Source organism: Lycium barbarum, chromosome 1 (genome assembly GCF_019175385.1).
Source record: "Lycium barbarum isolate Lr01 chromosome 1, ASM1917538v2, whole genome shotgun sequence".
NCBI classification, from domain to species: domain Eukaryota; kingdom Viridiplantae; phylum Streptophyta; class Magnoliopsida; order Solanales; family Solanaceae; genus Lycium; species Lycium barbarum.
In genome coordinates this window covers 158,797,539-158,821,956 of record NC_083337.1, presented here as the reverse complement: position 1 = coordinate 158,821,956, position 24,418 = coordinate 158,797,539, and the positions used below count along the sequence as shown (strand labels likewise).

Here is a 24,418-nt window from a genome sequence, read left to right as displayed (position 1 = left end):
GGCCGTGTGTATTTGTTAAATAAATACAAATATATTCAAAAATCTACATCTCACAAATACACTGTTTTTTAATGTATTGGTCTTTATATCTTTTGAGTGTATTTTTTAGTGTATTTTGTTAATAGCCAAACACACTGTTTTTTAATGTATTTGTCATGTATTTGAATTTTTTTGTCTTTGTATCTGAATGTATTTGTTGAAATCCATTCAAATACACGAAAATTTGAATATATTTTGGCTTCTTATGTAGTTGGAATGTACACAATGTATTTGAAATACATCAAAAAAAGCCAATAAAATACATCAAAAAAAAAAACCATTAAAATACATCAAAAAAAATCACTGAAATACATAAAAAAAAAGACACGGAAATACATTATAGAAAAAAAAAATCACTGAAATACATCAAAGCAAAAAAAAAAAAAATCACTAAAATACATCAAAAAAAATAATATTAATAGCTAATTTAATAGCTCCACCGTTAAAGGCTAAAATCAAGGATCCTGATTTTTTTTTTTACCGTGTTCTCATGTATTTGTTGGCGACAAATACACGCGAAAACATACACTATTTTGCCAAAATGTAGCTACAAATAGTAATATTTAAAAGGATAGCTACAAATGGTAAGAAACTACAATAAGATATTCATTTGAGTAAGTTTGACAAAAAAAAATGATTGGGAGGGCCTTTGGGCTTTGACACTCGCAAACAGTCCACTTACCAAAGAGTTGCAAGTCCTACATGTTGATCTAGCTAGCCCATGATAAAGGTACATCAAGTCATTAAGCATCTTCAATGTTAATTCATCGTTGCCTTGTTACCTATCAGGCCAAAAATGGATACATAGCAATATAGCATCATTGCCTCATTCACTAGTCCGCCCTGAAGGATATAAAAAGCTTCCAGATTAATTATTTTAGTTATTAGAATAGTATACATATCCATATTGCAGACTTAAGATTTTAAGTTAGTCATTGTAGAATAATTTCTGTAGGAAAAAAAGTTTCTAAAATATCAAGAAAATGACTTCTTTTGTGAGAGTAGCGAAAATAAGTTCCTTTCATGCTTATTTGTCTCCTCTTCGTGAGAGTAGCGAAGACTTTTAGCATTGACCTAGCATTTTAAAGTTATGGGCTTATGTATATCATTTATTGCAATTTTAATAAATTTTTATACATGAATATATGTTCAGCGTCAAAAGTATGGGTTCAATTGAATCCAACCTATAATGGTACATCAGCCTCTGGTGCCACCCCCACCCGCCACCTGTCCCCACTCCATAGTATTTGCAACAGCAACAACATATTCCGTCCATAGTATTTGTCTAGATTATTTATATAAATACTCTTGAAATAATACTTTCTGATTATTTCTGAAACATAAAAATAAGTAAGAAAAGCACATATTTTTTAGGAAAATATTATCGATCCATAAAAAACATATTCCTTGATTCCTACCACACCCGCACCCTAAATGTGGCTCAATATCTCATCCATGCCACCTCCTTATAATTAGCTGCATGGTGCAAATGTGTCGTCTTTGATTTTGAAATGGTACACAAATACAACTCAAATGAGCGAATAACACCATCAATATCTGTTATAGGAGGCGAAACAAATTAAATTAGATGAAGAAAAGAAATTGACAAGACTTGACATGATTTTATGGTGTTGACAATAATTGTGCTACTGATCCAACTTGAATTTAGGTGCAGCAGATCAATCAATATCACTTTCTACAGTTTGTAGCTTTCTTAATGCAATCTTATATTCCTTAATCACACTAAAAAAAGCGACAGAATATGGTTACCTTGAATGTTTTATTTAGAGTACTAATTAAGTACATGAAAAAACTCATTTCAAGAGGAAATGACGCAATGTCCATTTAGTTAAATATCCAACTTCTGCTGTCTATTTAATGAAATGAATGAAAGATACATTTGATTAAGGGGTTCTGAAAATACTCCCTCTGTCCAAATTTAGGCATAGTTCGAATTTCGAGAGTCAAATAATTTAATTTTGATCATGAATTCAGGTATATAAATCTTCAAATTTGTTGAAAATAAAATTTACATACTCAGAAATAAAATAAAAGATATTTGAAAAAATTATGATCAAAGTAAAAATTATTTGAATCTCAAAATTCAAAAGATCCCACACAAATTGAGACGGGGGAGTACTACAGTAATGCACAGTGGATAAAAACTTTCTGGCGTGAAAAACAACAGGAACATACTTATGTGGGCATTGCTGGTTGTTAGCTTGTAAGGCATCTTCTACTGTCTGGGTGCCTTTACAATCATGGACTCCAAACTGTGTTCAAAGAGTCACTTCCTAAGTAGGTTTTGAATTGCTTCCAACTTAAATGCTAGTACCTTCCAGACTCTCTGATAGAGCACACATTTTCTTTTCTTAATTATTGTACTATCTTTTTTGTTCTGCCCATTGACAATATTGTTTTCCTACATTTTGGATCAATAAGTTGACTTACAACAGGTAACTTTTTATATCAAACCTGATGCTTTTTATACCAAGCCTAATGCGGTAATTTAAAAAATATATAAGTAATAACCTATTATAATCTGTTTAATTATTACACTAATAATCTGTTTAATTATATATATATATATATTCAGTGAAATTGTGGCAACGTATTCATCTGAATACCTACTTTTGATCCGAGTATAAAATTGTGTAAAAGTTCAGTAAAATTGCAACAAACAGTAGATATGAACTTATATATAATTTTGAAAAGATAATAAGGATCAATTTCTAATAACCCTAAATATTTAACTCATAAAGTTTAAATTTTGAATAAAGAAAAGGGTCAAATTTACCCTCCAAGTATCGTTTATAGTTTAGATTTGCCCTTCGTTAAAGTTTTAGTTCATATTTATCCCTTCGGTTAAAAAACTTGTTACATTTACTCTTATCACTAACAGATTGCTGACTAGGAGCCCTTATCTATCAATATATACGCCATATGTATATATAATTTTTCTTTTACTTTATATCATACCAATGAAAATTTGCTATGTAATTTTTTTTTTTGAATTAAAAAAATTACAATACATAATCTTCTTTTCCATCAAATCACCACTTCCCCTCCTTCTCCGTCACTGTCACCTAGAGGCGTATGTAGCCTATAAGGTTGGGGTTCAACTGAACCCCAAACTTTGGACGCGGAGCCTAAATTTATGTGTAAAAAATTATTAAAATTGCAATAAATAGTAGATATGAACCCCTAACTTTAAAAATATAATGGGTTAAATGCTAAAAATTTATAGATTGAACCCATAAAATTTAAATCCTAGATCCGCCTCTGCTGTCACCGCCATCCACTGTCCTCCACCGCCGCCAGTTAAATTAGTAAAAATTAAATTCCCACCCAACCAGACCTTGTTTGTAGTTATTGTTAAATTCCAAATGGGTCTATTTTGATAACTAGTTGCTAAAAATTTAGAGAAAACAAATATGGGTCTCTAAAAGTAATAAATCTTGATTTTTTTTGCATCTGCGGTTTGTAGTTACTGTTTAATTTCACTTTTTTGTTTTGGTGAAGTGGAATTCTGTTGATATTCGTAGCTTTTCCCCTTTTGAACTAGTGCTTTGATGGGGTTTGTGGTTACTGTTGGATTACAAATGGGTCCTGCTTATGTTGTTGAGTTTAGAGCAGTTTCGTTCCTGCTAAGCTAATTTTCTTGTTGGGTTTGAGCTAGATGGAGAAGTAATGGGTTTGCGTAAAAAAGTGGGAAAGTAATGGGTTAATTTTTAGTAATTTAACTGGCGACGGTGAACGACGATGACAATGGCGGAGAAGAAGGAGGGGAGGTGGTTTGATGGAGAAGAAGATTAAGTATTGTAATTTTTTTAACAGAAAAAGAAAATTACATGACAAAATTTCATTGCTACGATAGAAAGTAAAAGAAAAATTATATATACGCATAACGTCTATGTGAATAGAGAAGGGCTCATAGTTAACAATTCGTTAGTGATAAGGGTAAATGTAAGAAGTTTCTTAATGGAAGGGATAAATATGAACCAAAACTCTAACGGCAAATCTAATCTATAAAGGATATTTAGAGGATAAATTTCACTTTTTCCCCTTTTGAATAAGTCTCTGAGCAAGGAAATTAACAATTTTTTTGGTTAATGGAATTTAACAAATTATCAAGAAGCAAAGTAAGCTATCAGTGTCATTAATAATTGGGAAGTGGGTATTAAGGAGGCTGTTTCTTGTAAAGCCAAAATTAGCACAGGTTGATCATGTGTATTAGGAGGGGATTTTGCTCCCAAATTGGATGCCGACTTGGAGTATTACCTTCCAAAAAGAAGACAATGTTTTGGAGTGTCAAATCATACTACTTCAAGTTTACAAGATTTTCTCCATAGGGACCACTCTGTTGTACCTTATGCTTTCGACCCATGTGCTTCTTTTTTTTTTTTTTTTTTTTTTGTACAACCATCACTATATTTCTATTTTGATATTATGAAGGCTGTCACAACCAATCACAATATTATTATACATATATATCTCATATATGTTGTGATATATAAAACATTGCTAGTATTGACCCCAAATATTCGTCTGAAGTTTTAACATTACAACCCATATGCATTGAAGATGCCAACTGTTACCAGTTCACATACTTTTGGATTCATTCAACCGCGAAAAAAATATTCACTTTCAATGTTTACACCAACCTATCCATAAATGATATATCATATTGCATAATTTTTACTACTTGACTAAATATGATTAATAAACATGTTATTTTATCGCTTAACCATGGTAAATCAATTAAATATCCGATATTCTTTTTGTTTATCTGGGATGTCCTATTACACTGACAGATAATTTGACTTATCGAGAAGTAATTGAAAGCTTATTTAGTCCTTGATCCATTCTAGGACACCAATCCATCATTGGCAAAACAACTAATTGCCCCATTTCATTTTGTGTGTCTTAATTTGATTAAACACGAAATTTAAGAAGGTAAAAAAAGCTTTGAATCTTGTCATCTTAAATTAAATGTGTGTACAACATACCAAAAGATATTATTCGAATTCCATCATCTTAAATATGTCATGGCATTCCTATGTAGGAGTGTCGCTAGAGGTAAAATTGGAATGTTATAATCAAAATTTATTAAAAGTAGAAATACGATATTCCCTTTTGAGACCGACGTATCAAAAAAAAAAAAAAAAAAAGGAAATTAAGGCACATAAATGAAAATGGAGAAGGTATTTAGTTACCCATTTTGAATTTGCTCTAATAGAAGCTATTGCATTATTAGTGAGATGACTTTCCGGCAATTAAGTTACTATTATACATGTATTTTCTGAATAGTGATAATATAACTCTTTGCTCTTCATAACATTGTTATATATTTTAATTCGCGCTAGCGAATTGAAGGTTTACTGATCAAAGCAATTGCAATATAATGAAAAATTTGAGCTCTTGATTTTAATGACTAATAAATTAAACAGTAGAATCGAAAATCTATCCAACAGTGTCTGGCGAAAGAATTGAAGGTAGCACAAATTAAACTACAAATATACAGTTCCATTAATGATTAAACTACAAACTACTAATAATTAAGGGGAGATTGATGATGAGAATGTGATGTACATAATATTGAATAATCTCAGTGAACATCCTCCTTTTTCAGACTTCTGATCATAATTAAGCTAAACTTTTTCTTTCAGGGATTGAATATACATTATACATGATATTGAATAATCTCAGTGAACATCCTCCTTTTTCAGACTTCTGATCATAATTAAGCTAAACTTTTTCTTTCAGGGATTGAATATCCTAATGTATATTGTTTGGCTAAATCCGTCTAAAGATATTCTTAACATAATGTGATATTGTCTGCTTTGGGTTAAGCTCGTACGATTTAATTTCCTCCAAAATGCCCCACACCATTAAGAGATCATACACCTCATTTGCAGCTTCTCAATCTTTTCAGCTATCACTATGACATTTTATTCACACACCCAATATATATTGCATTCCCTCATTTTTTTTTAATTTTAATTATGTGTACTAACATTGTATATTTATTTTTATGTGATGCACTTTATTATTTAGTCCGTCTCAAAAATATGTTACATTTTTATAGTTAAAAATAATTTAATCTTAAGCAAAAAAAAATAGCCTAAAACTTTTTCTTTTCCCCTTAATAAAATGATTACAGCTACACAAATATTTGTGGTTATTTTAGATCACAAATTTTAAAAAATTTATTTCTTTTTTAAATTCTGTGTCTAGCCAAATTATATCTCATAAATTGGGACGAAGTGAGTGTTATTAATGCCTAATTATTTCTAGTAAGATATTATATTTTATATAACAATTACTTAATCGCATAAAAATCTATACACAACACCAGTATACAACACGTATGGTGTGGGGTGATGGGAGAAACTCATACGATATATGGGGTATGTGAGGAACTACTCATACACACATTTTCTGTCGAACTGAAGAACTAATCATTCAGCGAGCCCGTTAAGGGTGGGCCCACAAAAGAACTGACGGTCTAGATTGATATATTAGTGGGCCATCGTCCAATGGGGTCATTAAAACCCACCACTGATCTTTAAAGTGCCAGCAATGGTGCTCTCTCTCTCTCTTTGTATAAAAAGGGGAAGAATGATACACCTGTGTTTGTCAGTGATACCTATTGTACAAAGGGTTTTAGGCTATGACCACAATGTGGGCCTCACCACCTGAGCCAACATCTAAACTGATAAGGTATGGGCCCTCACCAAGTCAATTAATCAATTTCATATCTGTTATTCTCTCCGTCCTAATTTATGTGATGTAATTTTACTGGATATAAAATTTCAAAAATAAAAGAAATTTTTAAATCTTGTGGTTTAAAAATAAGCGAAAGATACTTATGTGGTTATAAATCATCTCGTTAAGCGTAAAATGTAAAGTATAAAATTAAATTATTATCAAATAAAAAAATGTGTCATTCTTTTTTAGATTAATTAAAAAAAAAAGTGTGTCATATAAATTGAAACAGATAGAGTAGCATTAATGGATTTTATTGTAGAAATAGTACTGTCCGCTTATCATTTTGGGGTTTGTTTTTGAAAAATAGGTGAATTTCTATGATATTTTTATGATAAGTTTCACTTATGAAAATTTAAAATTTTATGACCGTGGCTATTTGTCGATTAGAAGGATTGAAAATTGGCTATTTGTGAGTTTTACCCGACTTGTTTACCTTGTATTTTAACCCTCTTGTACTAAAAGAAAATTTTTTTTATCAACAATATGTTTACTTGTTTGAGTTTCTGTAAAAACCAAGAAATTCATGGCAGTGATGATCAGAACACAATTTCTTGTTACTCTTCCTACATTATAGAGCTAGTATAACTGTTCCATTTCCTACATTATAGATTGATATGACTTGTTGCTCGGGTGAAATCTTCAGTGTATTTATCAGTAGGGTTGCAAGAAGAAAAAGGTGGGTACAGGGTAGTAATTTAACATGAGAAAATTGATATGAAATGAAATTTCGGTCCAACTCAATCACAAAACTAACTTATGATCTATGTAAAAATTGTACAAGACCATACAAAGAAATCTTATCATCCCTCAACAGCCGCTGCGGGACAACTCAACATGCTCACACGCCCCGCCACTATTAGAAACAACAGCTTTTCCCACCGTGAATCAATGGAAAATTTTTGTTTCAAAACATGATTTTTCCACCTAATACCGACCGAACTAATTCACTGGAAAAACTCATGGTGAGAAACAGGTTCACACTGAAACGCTAGGAAATTTCCTGATTTGTTCCGTGTGAAAACATTACTATTTTTTCTTTCCCCACTGCGTCAATCAAAATATCCATGCGAATAGCCACTGAACAATTTCCAGTGAAAAAATCGTGATCTTTTAATAGTGTGCAGACCTGCCAACTGAAGCGTGAACGACATATTATGGAGATAGAACATCCAGTAAATCAAGAATGAAATGTTGCGACTCTAATATCATGATAACAAATATATTTTGAGCTAACTCAACTAGAAAAACTAATTTATGAGCTAAGTATTACTCAAGATCATAAAAAGGGATTAAATATTTGGACAACTCAGCAATAATAAAATGAAAAAATCTTACTTCCCAAGTAAGTAAAATTATTCTTAGGATACATCCCATGCACAGCCAATACATAGTAACTTTTGACATGTACCTTTAGGTAAAATGAATAAAAGGGGTAAAGCAATAATGAAAAAATATTGCTCTCTTCAAACCCTAAAAAACCGGCAGGCAAATTCATCACACGAAAAATAGGAAGATTTAAAAAAAAAAAAAAAGAAAAAGGCAAAACTCAAAATTATAGAGCAAGCTTATAATCAAACCTCACGTGTGTGTTTAACCATCCAAACTTTTACCACACAACACAATAAGAGGACTAATATAACAATCTTCTGATGATCGATCAGTCAATTTTTTTTAGGAATTATGGTGGCTTGTTGAATCATGCCGATCATCAGCACCACCACCACCGTGATGTGAATGTGATCCACTCGCTTGAGATTCCGATACACCTGAACATTGCCTATACGGGTTTAGTCCAGTGACCATGCCAAGTTGACCTTCTCCTAGTGTACCACTACTGCCACCACCACCGCCACCGCCTAGTTGCTGAGTTGGCAATAGTGCCACTGGGGTTGGAAAATTCATAAAATGTAATCCACTTGACATTGTGCTTCTATACAAAGCAGCAGCCGCAGCACCAGTGTTACTAACCGATGGAAACGTCCATACTGGATCCCCCCCCAAAACTTGGCTATTATTATTCGTCAACATCCAAAAATTAGATGGAACAGAAGAATGACTTGTCGGTATAGTTCCACTACTTGACGACTGTAACAAATAACTCCCCATTTGTTGTTCATTTTGTTGTTGCAAGTCTATTTCTTGTCTCCTTTTTCGACTTAGACTTTCTTCTATACTTGTCTCCGTTAAATCTAACGAATTGTCCCGCATTTCTTGTTTAGCTTGCTGCAACTGATGCATACTACTAGGGTTTGAATGTCCGGTTTGAAAATTCAACAACGTAGTTGCAGATCTATCGGATGACAAACCAATACCCTGAAACAAACCTCGTCTTTGGGAGAGTGAATAATTCGGATTGAAATACGAGGATCGTAGCTGAGATGGTACGGACATGCTAGATCCTGAACTACGTAACGAAATGTTGAGTGACGTGAAATTAGCCGGAATTGTACCTGTTGAAAAATTAAAATAGACCATGAACAATAGTAGTAACAAAGTCTAAGAAAATTTTCAACAGCATAATTTATATAAGCACCTCTATATTTTGACTAGCAAATTGTGAAAAAGAATAGGAAAACTTTGAATGATTATTCAACATTTAATTACCACAGGCCACTGTGGCCTTCTTTTGGTTAGGATAGATAAGTACTCTAGTCTCTTCTCAATGATCTTGTACAAAGTTTGGGATGCCAAACTAAACTTGTAACTTTTTGCACATCGATAATGATCAATGGAAGCTCAGTTTTAAAATAAAAAAAGAAAAACATTTAATTACCAGTTCCTGTGGCTGCTATAACGGAAGGTTCAGCTTGTTGGAGAAGCCATTCAATGGTTTCGCCATCGGACTTGTGACCGAGTTCACGAGTGAGCTGGAAAACCCTAGCGGCACAAAGGGCTGGCATACGTATACGTCTACCACGGCCATCAACCTTAGTGTGGCGGTCTTTGGTGGAAGTTCTCTTCGGAGCTGGCTTTTTGGGAGACTCAGTGGAAGCAGCTGTAATCTGGAGGTTGTTACTATTAGGGTTTGTATTCGTATTTATCTCGGATGGGGAAATGGTGAGAGAAGGATAGTTATTATTAGCTGCTGAGGAGCTGGAGCAAGGTTCGTCTTCTTTCTTTTCCAGTAATTGGAAAGGGAAGTTGTTAGGACGGTACTGGTGATGATGCTGCTGGTGGTGATGGTGATGGTGGAGATGATCATCACCTCCTCCTCCTTCCATGATCAGTCTCGAAAGAGTGCGTAATAGCTCACTGATCGAGCGTTAAAAAATTAATGGAGAACTCTTTTCTTTTGTTCTTTTTTTTTTCTATGAGAAATTGAGCGACTGACCCTTAACTTCTGATCTTTGTTTCTTACTCTAGCTAGAATGAATGAAATGAATCAAACTATAGTAGCTAAAGACTGCTTGTGTGTGTGTTTCCCTCTAGGTTGTTAATTGGGAATTCTTTGGGCATTGATGTGTTGTTTCGGTTTATGGGAGAGAGAGATGTGAAGAGGAAAACTTAAAGCAACAAAGATAATGAGTGGGAATTATAAGGGGTAAGCTTTAAAAAGCAAAAAAAAAAAAAATGAACAAAGGGGAAAAGAAAATATTTGCTTTTGTTTGGGGTCCTTTTTTAATGTCTTTTTGACAAGTATTAGTTGGAATAAGTCTTAGTACTACTAGTAAATAAGAAAAAAGAAATAAAATCTTGTGATATAATTTTTCTTATGAAATTATTCAGGAAGAGGGAAATTGAAGGGGTTTTGTCGTGCTATTCTTTTTATTGTGGTTGTGACAGAGCCTTTGGTTCAGTCTCCACGTGAGGTGCTCTTTTTATCATTCAATCCATAAAGACAATGGTGGCCGTGGTGGGTCCCATATAATTTCAAGTCAAAAAATTGAGAGACTGAAGGAAAGATTATCAATGGTGAATGGGTCCCATTTTTCATTCATGTAATCATTTTCCCTTTGCCTTTAGCCCTTTGCCTTTGTTAGGCAACTTTGCTTGCTTTGGGATTCCTTCCTCAAATCTTATGATTGTGGTCTAATGTCATCACTGCTTGTATTGTATACTCTCTTTGTTTTCATTTATTCATTTTTGTGGCACTGTACGAATTTCAAGAGCCAAATAATATAATTTTATTTATGAATTTAGATATGAAATTTTTAAAATAAAATTTATATATTTATAACTACGTAAAAATTATTACAGTATAAGTCACAATAATTAATATATCAAAATATTTAAGAAATATATGAAATAACTATAGTAAAGAGAGACTTGATTGAATCTCAAAATCCAATGATATCACATAAATTAAATTGATGGAGGGAGGGAGTATATTTTTAGACCATTAACATCAATTGTTTCATTCTCCAATATTGATCAGCTAGGATCATATGTTGAATTCTATCTTAGGTTTAGGCCTATAGCTAGGTGGGGCCAAAATAGCTAAGGGGAAATGAAAGTTGTAATTCATGAAGTATGTAGTAGTAATAGACAATCAAGGTCCACCATGTATCATGTGGAGAAATGGTGAATTTGATGATGATATTTACTACTTCTTCCCTTGATGTGTACTTATATAGCTATCCTAATTAATCTCCTGATTTTAGTTGGATGTGTGAACAAAGATGTCCCACATGGAAAGTTGATGAATTAAAACGTATGCTGCATACATATAAATGTAGAGACATTGCCATTATTAATGTTATATGAGATCCTTTTGAAAAAATCATGTGATTTGATCCAAAGTAAGTAATATCATTCTCATCTTTAAGAGTTTTTTCTTTGGACTAATTAAACCTATATATGCAACAAGTAGTGTCAGAGCTGCTGGTTTGGTGAGATGAATATATGGAGATGACAAAAAATAACTCATTTATTGCTAACCATAATATTGAAGAGCTAAGAATCAAGATCAGCAAAGTGATGGCATGGAAAAACGGTTTATTGCCTTGATCTATAATGGAGACATGCATGCATACAAGAACAAGCACATTGTTTTAGTAGCCATATAAAATGTTAAGATGGTGTGTGGCACGTAGTGAATCTACAAATGAGCCCATGAGTTTTGGTGATCAGTCAGTTGATACTTAATTCATGGAATTAGAGATTGTTGAATGTGCAAAGAAAATCTCACACTAAATACTGATTAGAAATAGAAGCAACATATAAATTAAATATGCGTATCTAACAGAAGGCATTCAGATCTAAGTCTCATAGGCTGTTCTATTCTATCCATGAGTACACACTGATAAATACAACATCAAAGAGAAGAGACTAATTAAATCAATTTACAAGCAGCACCTTTAATCCGCCGAAGACTTTATAAGAAAAGGAATGATAACTGAAGGTGGGCACATCTTGTTCATATACTATTGTACTCTAATAGAGTAGTAGTAGTAGTATATTTTATTCTACACACCTTTTGGGGTGAGTATAAAGGATAAGAAATGGCATGACTGCAAGACTGGCAACTATGGGATGGATGCTGATTTAAAAGTACTTCTTTAAGTATATGCCCAGGTAACGCCCTTTATATCAACATCTTCTGTCACAAATATTTTTACTAACATTCTGTCACCTCTCATACATAATCATGAAGAAACTAAAATAAAAATAAAACCCCATATTTGTCATGGCATCGCAATGGGCACGAGGAAAAAGAACTGAGAATTTAAATAGTCTCAAAATCTATCCAATTAACATATTCATCAAGTAATAAATATTGACATACCATTGTGTTGATTGATATATACAGACTGGATGCTATTATTTAAGATTCTGCTTTTCTGTCCTTTCCGTTTCCTTGCGTTTTTTATTTTTTTTCCTTTCATTTACCCCCTTTTTAGCATTTCAATTTTATAACATCATTGCTATGAATTATTTTTCCAGTTAAGACAACCGACTAATAGTTGTTATTTGAATTTCTTTAATTTTGGGAGGAAAAAGATCACGAATGGACCAACATTATTCAGTCCTGGGTATTTAGAGAATGCTCAAACAAACTAAAAAGAGCACCTGTTCTACCAAAGTGTTTATCGGCCCAATATTTATAATCACCAGCATTATTACACCTAACTTTCAAATCACCATCAATGGACTTCATGTTTATATGGTTTAATAGGGTCGTAATTGGTGCTTGTCAACAATTCTGAATTTAACTCCAAACCTACAAAGAATTGATACGTAATTATAATTTGAAGTCTTCGACAGACTACTTCCTTATAGTAACTACAAAGCACTAATAATCAAATTAAGATTTTTAAAGCATAATTAATAAGATTAATTTAGTAAAACAAAATTCTAATAAATACTCTTTTAAGTGAAGTGTCAAGTCAATATGGGTCAAATTAAAAGAGCTAATAATTGATTGAAGAGAGAAATCCTTTCGGCTAAAAAAATTTGGAAGCATTGACTCGTAGAAATACAATACTCCCTCTGTCTATAATAGTTGTCTGACAATTTGACCAATATCTTCAGAGTTAAATTGGACTACATTAATTTAATATTTTAAGATTTTATTTTAGATATTTAAAAATTATATAACAAAATATTGGTCAAGTCATATAAATATGATGAAAAAATATATTTTAAAATATTAGTCAAAGTTAATATAATTTGACTCTTGCAAAATGAAACATGAAAAGTGTTATGGAACGAAAGGAGTAGTATGCTATAAAGAGTCAGGAAGGTGCAAAGAAACTTGAAATGAAACATATAACTAATACTATCAATTTTCCCATTTTGAAGGGTAAAGGTGTAAATATATTCCTCAATTTTGATTTAGAGCAGATATACCCCTCATTAAAAAAGTGATGCTCATATATATCCTGTTGTTATGTAAATGGTGCAAATATACCCTTCTTGCTGACACATTTTAAAAAAAAAAAAATTTATCTTGTTTTAAATTAACAGAATGTCACGTAGCTTTAGAAAAATAAGTCTATCCATTTTTTTGGTAGACTTATTTTTTTAAAGTCATGTGGTAATTTTTTCTGGTGGGTCGAGTCTGGTTCATTGAAAAAAATTGGTAGACTTATTTATTTTTAAAGCCAATGAGATTTTTTTAAAACGAACCAGACAACCCACTAGAAAAAAAATTACCTTGTGACTTTAAAAAAAAATACTAAAAAATTGGTAGACATATTTTTTAAAAGCCACATGACATTTTTTTTAATCAAAAAATTAGCTAAATGATTTTTAAAAAAAATCTGCCAACAAAAAGAGTATATTAACCATTTGTGTAACGACAGGTGTATATATATTTGCACCATTTATATAATGACAGTGGTATATATGTATCACTTTTTTAATAAGGGTATATCTGCTTTAAATTGTAAAATTAAATGGTATATTTGCGTCTTTTTCTTTTTCAAGATGTCTAAAAAAAAGTAGCTAGTCAAAGTTTGACTATGGGAAATTGTCAACTAGTTAGCTATTGTTAGATATCTTTCAACAGCCAGTCAATATTGATTAGTCTGAAGGAGTCAAAAGCATGAAATAGCTTTGACCAAAACCTATATGTTATTTATTTGATCTGGTGGCCGGTGTTTATCAAATCAAATGTTCAGTCAAAAAAGACGCGCTTACTAAAATACTTACTCTTCGGCCTTCGCGGATCAAATATCCCCAGAGAATTTCTATGATATATACAAGAATAAAAAGAAAAGGAAATGATCTTTGTTTTAATTTGTATGTTTATCAAATGCGCGGATGACACCATATTTCTTACTTTGGTAGATTATACCATAGTTGCATCATTCTTTATTTTTGTTTCATGTCTTCTAGTGAAGATGATTAATGACTTCGAAAGGACTTCTTTTTTACCTCATACAAGTAACCCTTAATGGAAAATTCTTAATCCAAGTCTCTGGCATAAAAAAATATTATTCGGTAAAATAGACACGTATAAATATACGTATTGCATATTAAGGATAAAACAGTGTCTATTAGAAAGATGCGAATGCACCATCGAACGAGTTTGGTATCTACACCTGCTAGTGCAACATTTTGACATCTGACACATAATTTTTAGTTCTTATTACTACAAACTAAGCCTTTGTTGATCAGGTTGATTAATTTTTTTTTAATCTCTATGTTGTCATAAATTTAAATACCAAGGTAGAGATTTTTAAGATATAAACCATGTACTAGTAATTAATTCCTAAGGCAAATTTAGAGTCGTAGTTCGGTTCATCTGATCATTCAGCATTGTTGCTCGATCTCCAGTTGCCATTAATTAGAACCGCAGTTCAACTTGAATATCATGAGATTTTTTAGTTTAATTTATTTCCTCCTTGAGAGCACATGGGAAGGGAGATTGCATGCAACAATACAATATGCAATTTAGTGTCTAATAGTATAAGCTCAAACAAGGAAAGGGACTGAATTGGACAATATGGAAAATAGAGGTCCACAATTATTTGGTAGAAGGAATCCATAAATGCAGAGAGACAGAGAGCTAGCTGTAGTTAGAACCATGTCACCATGTGATGGCAATGTGGACCTGTTGCCTGTTTTGCCCTTTTTCAGACCACAACCATTGTGCTAGCTTCCCCTTCTTGCTTTTGTTATTGTGTAATCTACTGTGAACACGACAGCTCCCTAGCTATTTCTAGCTTTATTTTCTTCCCATCACAACACATAGAGAATGCTAGTGTTGGGTGTGCAACGAAGTCCACATTGATAGTTTAAAAGATTGAAAAATTACATATAAGGTGTAGGATCTCTTATAATGGTGTGAGGCCTTTTGAGGAAAAACTGTGAGTCCGGCCCAAAGTGGACAACATCACCACCAAAGAAGCTAGCTAGTTGTGGGTTTCTGCTGATCGTGGTGATGGAAAATACTCAGGCGATAGACCCGTTAATCATGGTGATGGGACACGTGTAACTTAGTTTGAGGGGGAAATTGTTGGGTTTGGGAACAAAGTTTTGAGGAAAACCATGCACGCTTAGCCCAAAACGAATAATATCACACTAGAGTATCTTTGGGTTGATTTAGCCTAATAACTGGCTCCACTGGTCCTTCATCCATTGTTGTAAGAATTTTTTAAGGGGGTTAAAATAGTCACGATCAATTCCTTCTATCATCTGAAGAATCGATTGTGTAAGAATTTTTGAAGGAGTTAACTAATCCTAACCTACTCCGTCCATTGTTGTAACTTGTAAGAATCGATTGTGTAATAAGAGTTATCAAAGGATCGGAGTTAAATAAATCCTAATCTACTCCAGCCATTATCTTTAGATTTTAGATTAAATGCTAAAAAAAAAAAGTTCACAACAACTCCTAATTAGATATGTTCATTTCTTTGTTTTCTTTATTGCTTTTTCTTTTGTGACGAAATATCATGATTGTAGCTGATTTTGATGTTCGCCAGCTGTTTCTTAAAGCCAATAACAATAAGCATAAGATGACTCTTTCGTTAATTCTTTTATGTTGAAAAGTATTTGATTCACCTTTATAAAACACTCATAATTGGGATAGCAGAGTTGCAACAATAGCCACATTGAGGAGAAGGTAACTTATATATTTTGGGAGGCCATTGGTGTCAAGTGTGTGTATTCGGAGGCAAATGTGGCATCAACTTTTCCAACTTTAGTGTATCTTGGTGACTTGGTCGGGATTGTGAAAAAAATCCCACTAAGAGATTGCACGGTAGCTAAACGTGGCAACCGGTTTGGCCTTACCGGTTTTAACGGTAACCGGACCGGTTAAACCGGAACCGGTAGAACCGATTAACCGGTTCCGGTTAACCGTGTAATGGTTTACCGGTCCGGTTCCAATAATTTGGAAACCGGAACGGGTTAAACCGGTAAAAATTAAAAAAAAAAAAAAAAAACGAAAGAGTCGTTGGGCTTAATGGACTGTTGGCAACGGTCCATTTGCAAAAATGGCCGTTGCCAAACGGTCAGTTTTTTAATTTTTGGCCCCCAATTTTTTTTTTTTTAACACTTTAACCCATCCCCAACTCTATATAAACCCTTCTTCATTTTCATTTTGATGCACATCAATTCACTCTTCTTCATCTTTCTCTCAAATCTCAATCTCTCAATTATAGTTACTTTGCAATAATTAGCCACAAAGTCTTATTATAGTTTCAACTTTCAATTATTAATTTTGCAATTATAATATTGTTGGTGGAGTTGGTGATTTTGCAATAATCCGAAGTAGCTTTGGTGGATTTGCAATTCTAGCTGCCTTCACTTTGTTGGAAATTAATCCGGCAATTTGGTACCTTCATTCCAACTCTATCTTTATTTTTCGCAATTTAATTCTAGCAATTTATTTTTCGCAATTTAATTTACGCAATTTAATTCTAGCAATTTAATTTGTTGTAATTTATTTTCTTGTGATTTATTTGATTGTGATTTAAATTAATTCTATTTAATAATGTCAAAGAGATTAAGACGTGGTGCCGGTAGTAGTAGTCGTACTGTTAGGGGTGCGCTTAATGAGGAAACATTTGTGGAAGAAACACCTAATTTAGGTATTGATGTTGGTGGAAATAATCCACTTTTAGGTCATGAGGCAATGCAACAACATTTTACCGACACTTTTAATGAAGACTTAGATGATGATGATGATGATGAAACACAACCCCCCGAAAATCCCATAGGAGATACATGTCCTGCACAATCACATACACAAGACAAACCGCCTAGAACTCGTAAGCCAACAGCTAAAGTTTGGAAATTTATGTCACGACCCAACCCCGTAGGCCGTGACTAGTGTCCGTGCTGGACACCCAAACGTACCCAATAATCCAAACCAGCAGACTAGCAGATTATATAAATATAAAAGTCAGTCGACATTACTAGTGTCATAGAGGAACATATATAACACATGGAAGCCGATAAGGCTATCACAAATCATAGCAACCCAAAACATATACAGAACCCACATGTATGTCTACGGACCTCTACAGAACATAACAGAAACATAAGACAGGACAGGGCCCCGTCGTACCCCTGAATAACGTACATATATCCAACAGCAGCAGACTGTACCAGAGTATAGGCTCTGGACAAAAGAGCGCTCCAGAATAGCAGAATAGGTGTCCTAGGCAGGTGGGTCAGCAAATCTGTAGTCTGTACCTGCGCGGCATGAAAACGCAGCCCCCGATGAAAGGGGGTCAGTACGAAATATGTACTGAGTATGTAAAGCATGGAACGTAGTAAACAAAGTCATAATCGGAACAGGAGGTACAGAAAAATGAACGGAATATCCAGATTAGCAAAATGCTGATCATAAAGCATAAATAGTACTTACAGGAAACGTATGTCATACCTGGTCCCATTACGGAACAAAATCATAACCGGAACAGAACGTACAGAAATGTGAGTGAGATGTCCAGAGTATCAAATGCATATTTTCAAAACATGAAGAGTATGTACAGAAACATATGCCATATCATATCCGGCCCCTGCCAAGGGACTCGGCAGACAGAACGTGGTCACCCCCCGACACTGGTGCCACAACACATAAGGATCAGAAAAGGGGAATAACCCCGTAACATAGCATATCATATCAGATGGCCATATCAAATCATATCAGAACAAGCGTACATGGCACAGCATACTCCACAAACCCATGTACGCGTATACCTGCCCCCTCACATCGAGGCACGGCGAACAATGCAAAGGATCACGCTTGACAACATATCCTGGCCCGGGCTCAGTGGGGGAAACATTGAGGCATCCACGAACGGAGTAGTGAGAAACTAAATGCACTAAAAATACCATATATATATTTCCAGAGACTCAATGAGGCATATCGAATGTCAAATCAAATCAATGAAATCGGACGGAAACATAGTAAGTAAATTTAGATGTCATAACGGGTTACGGAGGCATAATCTATCCGAGATCGTTTTCAAGATTCAAAACAATTTATAAGACTTAATGAAATATTTAAAATAGTTTTTATTTAGTAGATAAAGGAGTAGTTAGAGTATCTCTAACGAAAACGCTCGAAGACAAGTCATAGACACATAAAGGGTAAAATTGGAAATAGTGGGCCCACCACGGAACCAATGAAGCGGTGGGCTCAAATTACGTATTTTTAAGTTTATGGGGTCACCTACAAAGGTTCTAGGACATTCCATAACTTCCTAAGCAATTTGGGAAAAAAATTCATAATTTTTCATCAAAGCATACTTAAGGAATTCAATTCTATTGAATGAAAAAGCGACGATTTCAAACGCGGATTCCGATGGACAGAATATTCCCCGAGGCGTAAATCCAAGCCTAGTACATCTAGGACATGCCAAGAGAAGAATCGGGATAACTTTACATACCTTTCTTGCCCTTTACGCTTGCCAAAACTCAAATCCCGTTTCGTCCAAAACCTACAAATGGTCACATTTACCAATTTACTATTCATAAGACTTAAAATTTCAACCTTAACCAATTCTTGTCTATAAAAATTTGAGCAGCATCTCCCCTATATATATATCATCCCCGAGGTTAAAACTCGGCTAAAACAACAACCATACCAACAACAATATATACAACATCAATAATCGACTAGGAACGCATTCTAGCGTAAATAGTCTTATTTTCCAAATAATGCGACAATTCCAAATCCAACTTTGCACTTACAACCCGATATCAATATTTTCATATTCACATACTAATATAAGACCATTCAAACATAAACCAAAAGTATTCCAAGCTATATATTCAATATTCAACAATTCCATCAACTTCCATATTCAATCCAAAATTCTTATATATGCAACAAAACCATTCCAACACATTTTCTACTTACTAATTCATCTCCAACAACAATCTACCACACGGCCAACATGGCTTCTTTCCAATTTCATCCAATTTTCATTCAACTTCCATTTCCAATACAAATTCCACAATAACCACAACTAGTATACAACTTAAAATTCAACTCATATATGTATACAACATATATACACCCATGGCTACATATATAATATATATACATACCCACTTTGCAAACTTCCACATTTCCATAAATTCTACTCATTTCTACATACTACAACACAAACAAACCTTCATAACATAAGAAAAAGGAATTGATTCTTACCTTGTTTTTATGAAAGTAGCAAATTCTTCAACATCTTATTGTTCCCATGCTCCTCTAACTCCAAACAAAATTATATTCGTGATTATGCGTAGTCCGGACTTCGATTAGTACTTCGTAGCTTGAAATTTCACTCACAATCCTCACTTTTATGTGAGATTTAGGCCCCTTTTTGTTGCTGAATTTTCTGGAAAATTTGAGAAGTTTTTAGATGATAAAAATGGGGGTTTGCCCCTTTTTATAAGGGCTGAAACGGCGTCACTGTAGCTACAGTACTGTAGCAGTGCTGTAGCGTACTGTAGCAGTGCTGTTTCTGCGCGACAGTTCAGTTTGTAGCGTCTATAATTCTCTACTCCGACGTCCTATCGATGAGTGGTTTGTTGAATCATAAACTAGACTTGACGAACTTCATTTTAGGCTTTTAAAACGCCTTAAAACTCCAAATATGCATAGAGATATACCCCTCCAAAGTTGACTAAAAATCTGTCCAGCATTTCTCAAATTTTCGTCGAACTTATTTTCTTCAACTTGCTCGATCTCGAAATATTCCGAAACCCTCCATACATGATATTTATCACTTATTATACATGATAATGACCATATTCTTGTGTTTTAAAATACTCTTTCCCGATTATGACTTACAAGATCATAATCATCCATTATTTAAACAATATACTTAATAATGCCTCATTCCTCATACTCCAAAGTTGTTTTACCTAGTCGTAACTCGACATTCTTACATTCAAATTTAACAGTGTTTCTTCGAAGTACGGGGTGTAACAATTTATGACTAAGAATAGGGAAAATCAAACAGCTACGTGTACCCTATGTGGACAAGTATTTAGTTTTAAGCAAGGAACTGGTAAGGATGGTGGAACGGGTACACTAAATGGTCATATGAGAACCAAACATATGGATATTTGGGGAGAACAAACGGGTTCAAATGTGGGGGGGATTCAAATGACGATAGACCCACGAACCGGTAGAAATTTTAAGTATGACAAAAAAAAAGAACGCGTAGAAATAGCTAAAATGGTAGTTTATGAGTGTTTACCATTTTCCTTCCCTCGGGTTTGGGATTTGTTACTTACATTCAACGTTGTTATAACCCGTTATTTTAGGGTATTCCTAGAAGTACTTGTAGAGCCGATGTTATAGATTTATTTAAAAAATATAGATTTTATTTGCGCCATGTATTTAATTCTTTAAATTGTAATGTTTGTCTTACCGCTGATTTGGGTCTTAGTATTAACCATTTAGATTTTTTTGCTATTACATGTCATTGGGTTGATGACAACTGGGTTATGCAAAAAAGAATTATAGTTTTTTTATATGACGAAGGAAAAGGTCGTCACGATGAAAAATTTTTAGCCGATTCAATGTCTACTATAATGAGATTTTTTAACATTTATAGAAAAATAATTTGTATTGCTTTAGATAATGCTTCTAATAATACAAAGGCAATTGGTCTTTTAAAAAGAGAAATAAACCCTCCTCTAAGAAATATTTTTCATGTAAGATGTAGTTGTCACATTTTAAATTTAATTGTTAAAGATGGTCTTGTGCATTTTGATGATTCTGTTCAAAAAGTTAGAAATGCTGTTGCGTTTCTTTTTTGTAATGCTAATAGGGGAAGAATTAGAGATTTTAAGAATGCTTGTGTAGAAAATAACCTTAGACCTAGGAAAATTCAAGTAGAAATTGAGACTAGATGGAACTACACTTACATTATGCTACAACAAGCATATGAGTATAGGATTCCCATACAACAAGTTCACAACAAATATAATACTGATAGTGAGGATTGGTTAACTTTTAAGCATTGGGAAGATGTTAAAGAATGTATTGAACTCTTAGAAAAATTTTATAATGCAACTCTTGTTTTTTCTAGACAATTTTATCCCACGGTAACCGGAATTTTAGCCTACTTAGCGGAAATAGCTAGAGTTTTACAAGAGTATAAATATAAACCCGATTATCAAGTGGCTATATTTGAAATGATAATCAAATTTAAGAAGTATTTTTTTCCCATCCCAACTTTATTTATATTGGGTTCCCTTTTAAATCCTTGTTTAAAAGTGTCTTATACTAAAAATTTGGTTAGTCAAATTTATACATTTTTAGAAATTGAAGAGGGAGTTCAACCATCTTTAGCTGAAGCCGATCTCGCTATTGATGATGAGTTTAGAAGAGTTTTTACTCATTATTCTAGTTTGGAAGAACGTGCTACACCCGTTGCTCCACGCCCTACTACTTCTCAGAGTAGCAAAAAAGGCTTGTCGGGTTTAAAAGTTTTACATTCACAACCAACTTCTTCTTCTTCTACTGCAAACTTTGATGAATTTAACTTTTATGTGATGCAGCCAAATGTGGATATCAGCCAACTGGATGAGGTGGACGTCTTAGCATGGTGGAAGAAGTACAAGGCAAGCTATCCGGTACTTTCAAGAATGACTCGAGATATCCTTACGGTTCAAGTATCAACCGTGGCTTCGGAGAGCGCATTTAGCCAAGGAAGACAGCAAATTGGAGACCATAGACATTCATTATCCGGCTTTAGCTTGCAAGTACTAGTGTGCATTCAAGATTGGATTAGATCGGAGCGACGCAACCAAAACTCAGAAGCGGAGCAAGGCGAAGAGGAAGAAATTGAAGATTTGATAGCTAGTGGACCGGACCAAATGGAAGACTTTGAAGATATTTCCATGAACGAATATGATGTGGGGGAAATTAGCGAAATGGTTCAAAATTGGTGATTTTATTATTGTACTATTTTTGTATAACTCATGTATTATTTGCAAGTTAAAAAAAAATACAACTTGCAAATAAATGTTATCCAAGAATGAATAAAATATATGGCTCATTGAGCTTTCTTCTATTTACTTGTGTTTATATTTTTACTTTTATTAAGTTATGAATATACCTAAAATATACTAAGAATATACTTATAAGTATATTAAGTTATATAGTATACTTAAACATATATAAGTATATATAGTATATAAAGAAAAAATAGTATATATAGTATATAAGTATATAGTATATATAGTATATATATTAAGTTATACACATATATAAGTATATAAGTATATATAGTATATATAGTATATAGTATATATATTAAGTATATATAGTAGATATGTATATATAGTATATATATTAAGTTATACCTATATATATATATATAGTATATATATTAAGTTATACATATATTTAGTATATATATTAAGTTATACATATATATATAAATATATATACTATATTTAGTATATATATATTAAGTTATACATATATATAAGTATATGTAAGTTATACATATATATGTATACGAAAAGCACTATTCTGTATTGCTGACTTGCTGTTAGGCTGTTAGTCAGTAAATATTTAAACTTTAATTATAAAGTTGTATAGCATATGAAAATATAGCTACAATATACAAATAAATACTATAATATATATATATATAATACAAAAAACAAAAAAAAAATATTTTAAGCAATCCAAACCGGACCGGTTTCAGTTTGGACTTTAAAACCGGTAAACCAGAACCGGTTAAACCGGAACCGGTTAGGCGGTTCTGGTTTTGGAACCGGAACCGGCCGGTTTCCTAACCGGTTCCCGATCCGGTTCCGGTTGGAACCGGTTAACAGGCATAACGGTAGCAAGTGGTTATATTAGATTTCACTTTTTATTTCTCCACGTAAGATGTAGGCAGTGAAATACAACAATGCTGGCGGTATGTACCAATTGTGACAAAGTAGGTTCAAAATTATAAAAATAAAAGTAATAATTAATGCGAAACAATAAAATCAAACGAGGAGTCTTATCTTCGTCTTAATAAATTATTACAAAAATCAAAACAATTCATAGTTTTGTATTTTTCTCCTGCTTCATATTTTCTCAGATAACAGGAACTTATTAGTATTAATGTATTTACAGACAAAACTCGTTTGACAGCAATGATATGACATTATCCAAGTCGTCAAATTCAAAAGTGACAATGCCTCGAGATTGTAATTGTCATGGTTGTACAATTGTAAAAACTTTAGTGTGAAGTTCAATCCTATGGAAGTTTAAATGTTTGGACATAAAATTATCCTCGCTTTCAGTTTCAAATTACATATTTGCCATAAAATGTGTAGTAGTTTAGAAAATAGAAAAAGTACTTACTATAATTTATTTTTAAAGAATTACTAGTAGACCCACTGGCTTTGTGCGTATTACTCAGTTTACTGTTCCTTTTCTCCGCGAGAAAAGAGAGCATCAAATTAGCAAAGGGGCTGAGGGTCCATTTGCACTTTTGCAGGACAAGTGCTGATCTTTTTCTATTTTTGTAAAACATACTAATTTGGTGTGTTAAGACGAAAAAAATAATCTGTCCCATCTATTACTGTATTCTTTAATTTTATACTAAAATGGTAGAACAAATTTGTCCTTTCCCACAAGAAAAGCACAATCTCCATCCTGTCCTAATTAGTTTGGAATTTAGTTAATTGTCCGACCACCAAACCAGAACGCATTATAGATCATCATTCTTCCTTTCTTTCATCATAGTTTTTT

General features: G+C 33.1%; 1 protein-coding gene and 1 long non-coding RNA gene across 3 annotated transcripts; both read right to left on the bottom strand.

The window, feature by feature from the left end:
- Window positions 1–7,494: 7,494 nt before the first annotated feature.
- Window positions 7,495–10,332, bottom strand: LOC132600745 (transcription factor TCP14-like). Of its 2 annotated transcripts, XR_009567307.1 has the most exons (3): window positions 9,584–10,332; window positions 8,388–9,260; window positions 7,495–7,943 (listed from the first exon to the last, which is right to left on the bottom strand). XR_009567307.1 is itself a non-coding variant. In XM_060314110.1 (2 exons), exons 1-2 carry the CDS (start codon window positions 10,029–10,031, stop codon window positions 8,482–8,484), a joined length of 1,227 nt encoding a protein of 408 aa, XP_060170093.1. In that variant the 5' UTR covers window positions 10,032–10,332; the 3' UTR covers window positions 8,124–8,481. The 2 variants fall into 2 exon arrangements, 1 of the variants encoding a protein (XP_060170093.1); XM_060314110.1 differs by lacking the exon at window positions 7,495–7,943 and having other exon boundaries at window positions 8,124–9,260.
- Window positions 10,333–17,560: 7,228 nt separating this feature from the next.
- LOC132625249 (uncharacterized) lies at window positions 17,561–20,634 on the bottom strand. Its single transcript, XR_009576737.1, has 2 exons — window positions 19,098–20,634; window positions 17,561–17,895 (listed from the first exon to the last, which is right to left on the bottom strand). It is a non-coding gene; the product is annotated as an uncharacterized LOC132625249 (long non-coding RNA).
- Window positions 20,635–24,418: the final 3,784 nt, after the last annotated feature.

Excerpts from the sequence above, each read along its gene's own strand:
- LOC132600745 (XM_060314110.1), bottom strand. The coding sequence starts at position 10,031 with ATGGAAGGAGGAGGAGGTGATGATCATCTCCACCATCACCATCACCAC. Across the intron at positions 9,261-9,583 it reads TATAGCAGCCACAGGAACTG|GTACAATTCCGGCTAATTTC; the intron begins GTAATTAAATGT and ends ATTTTTCAACAG.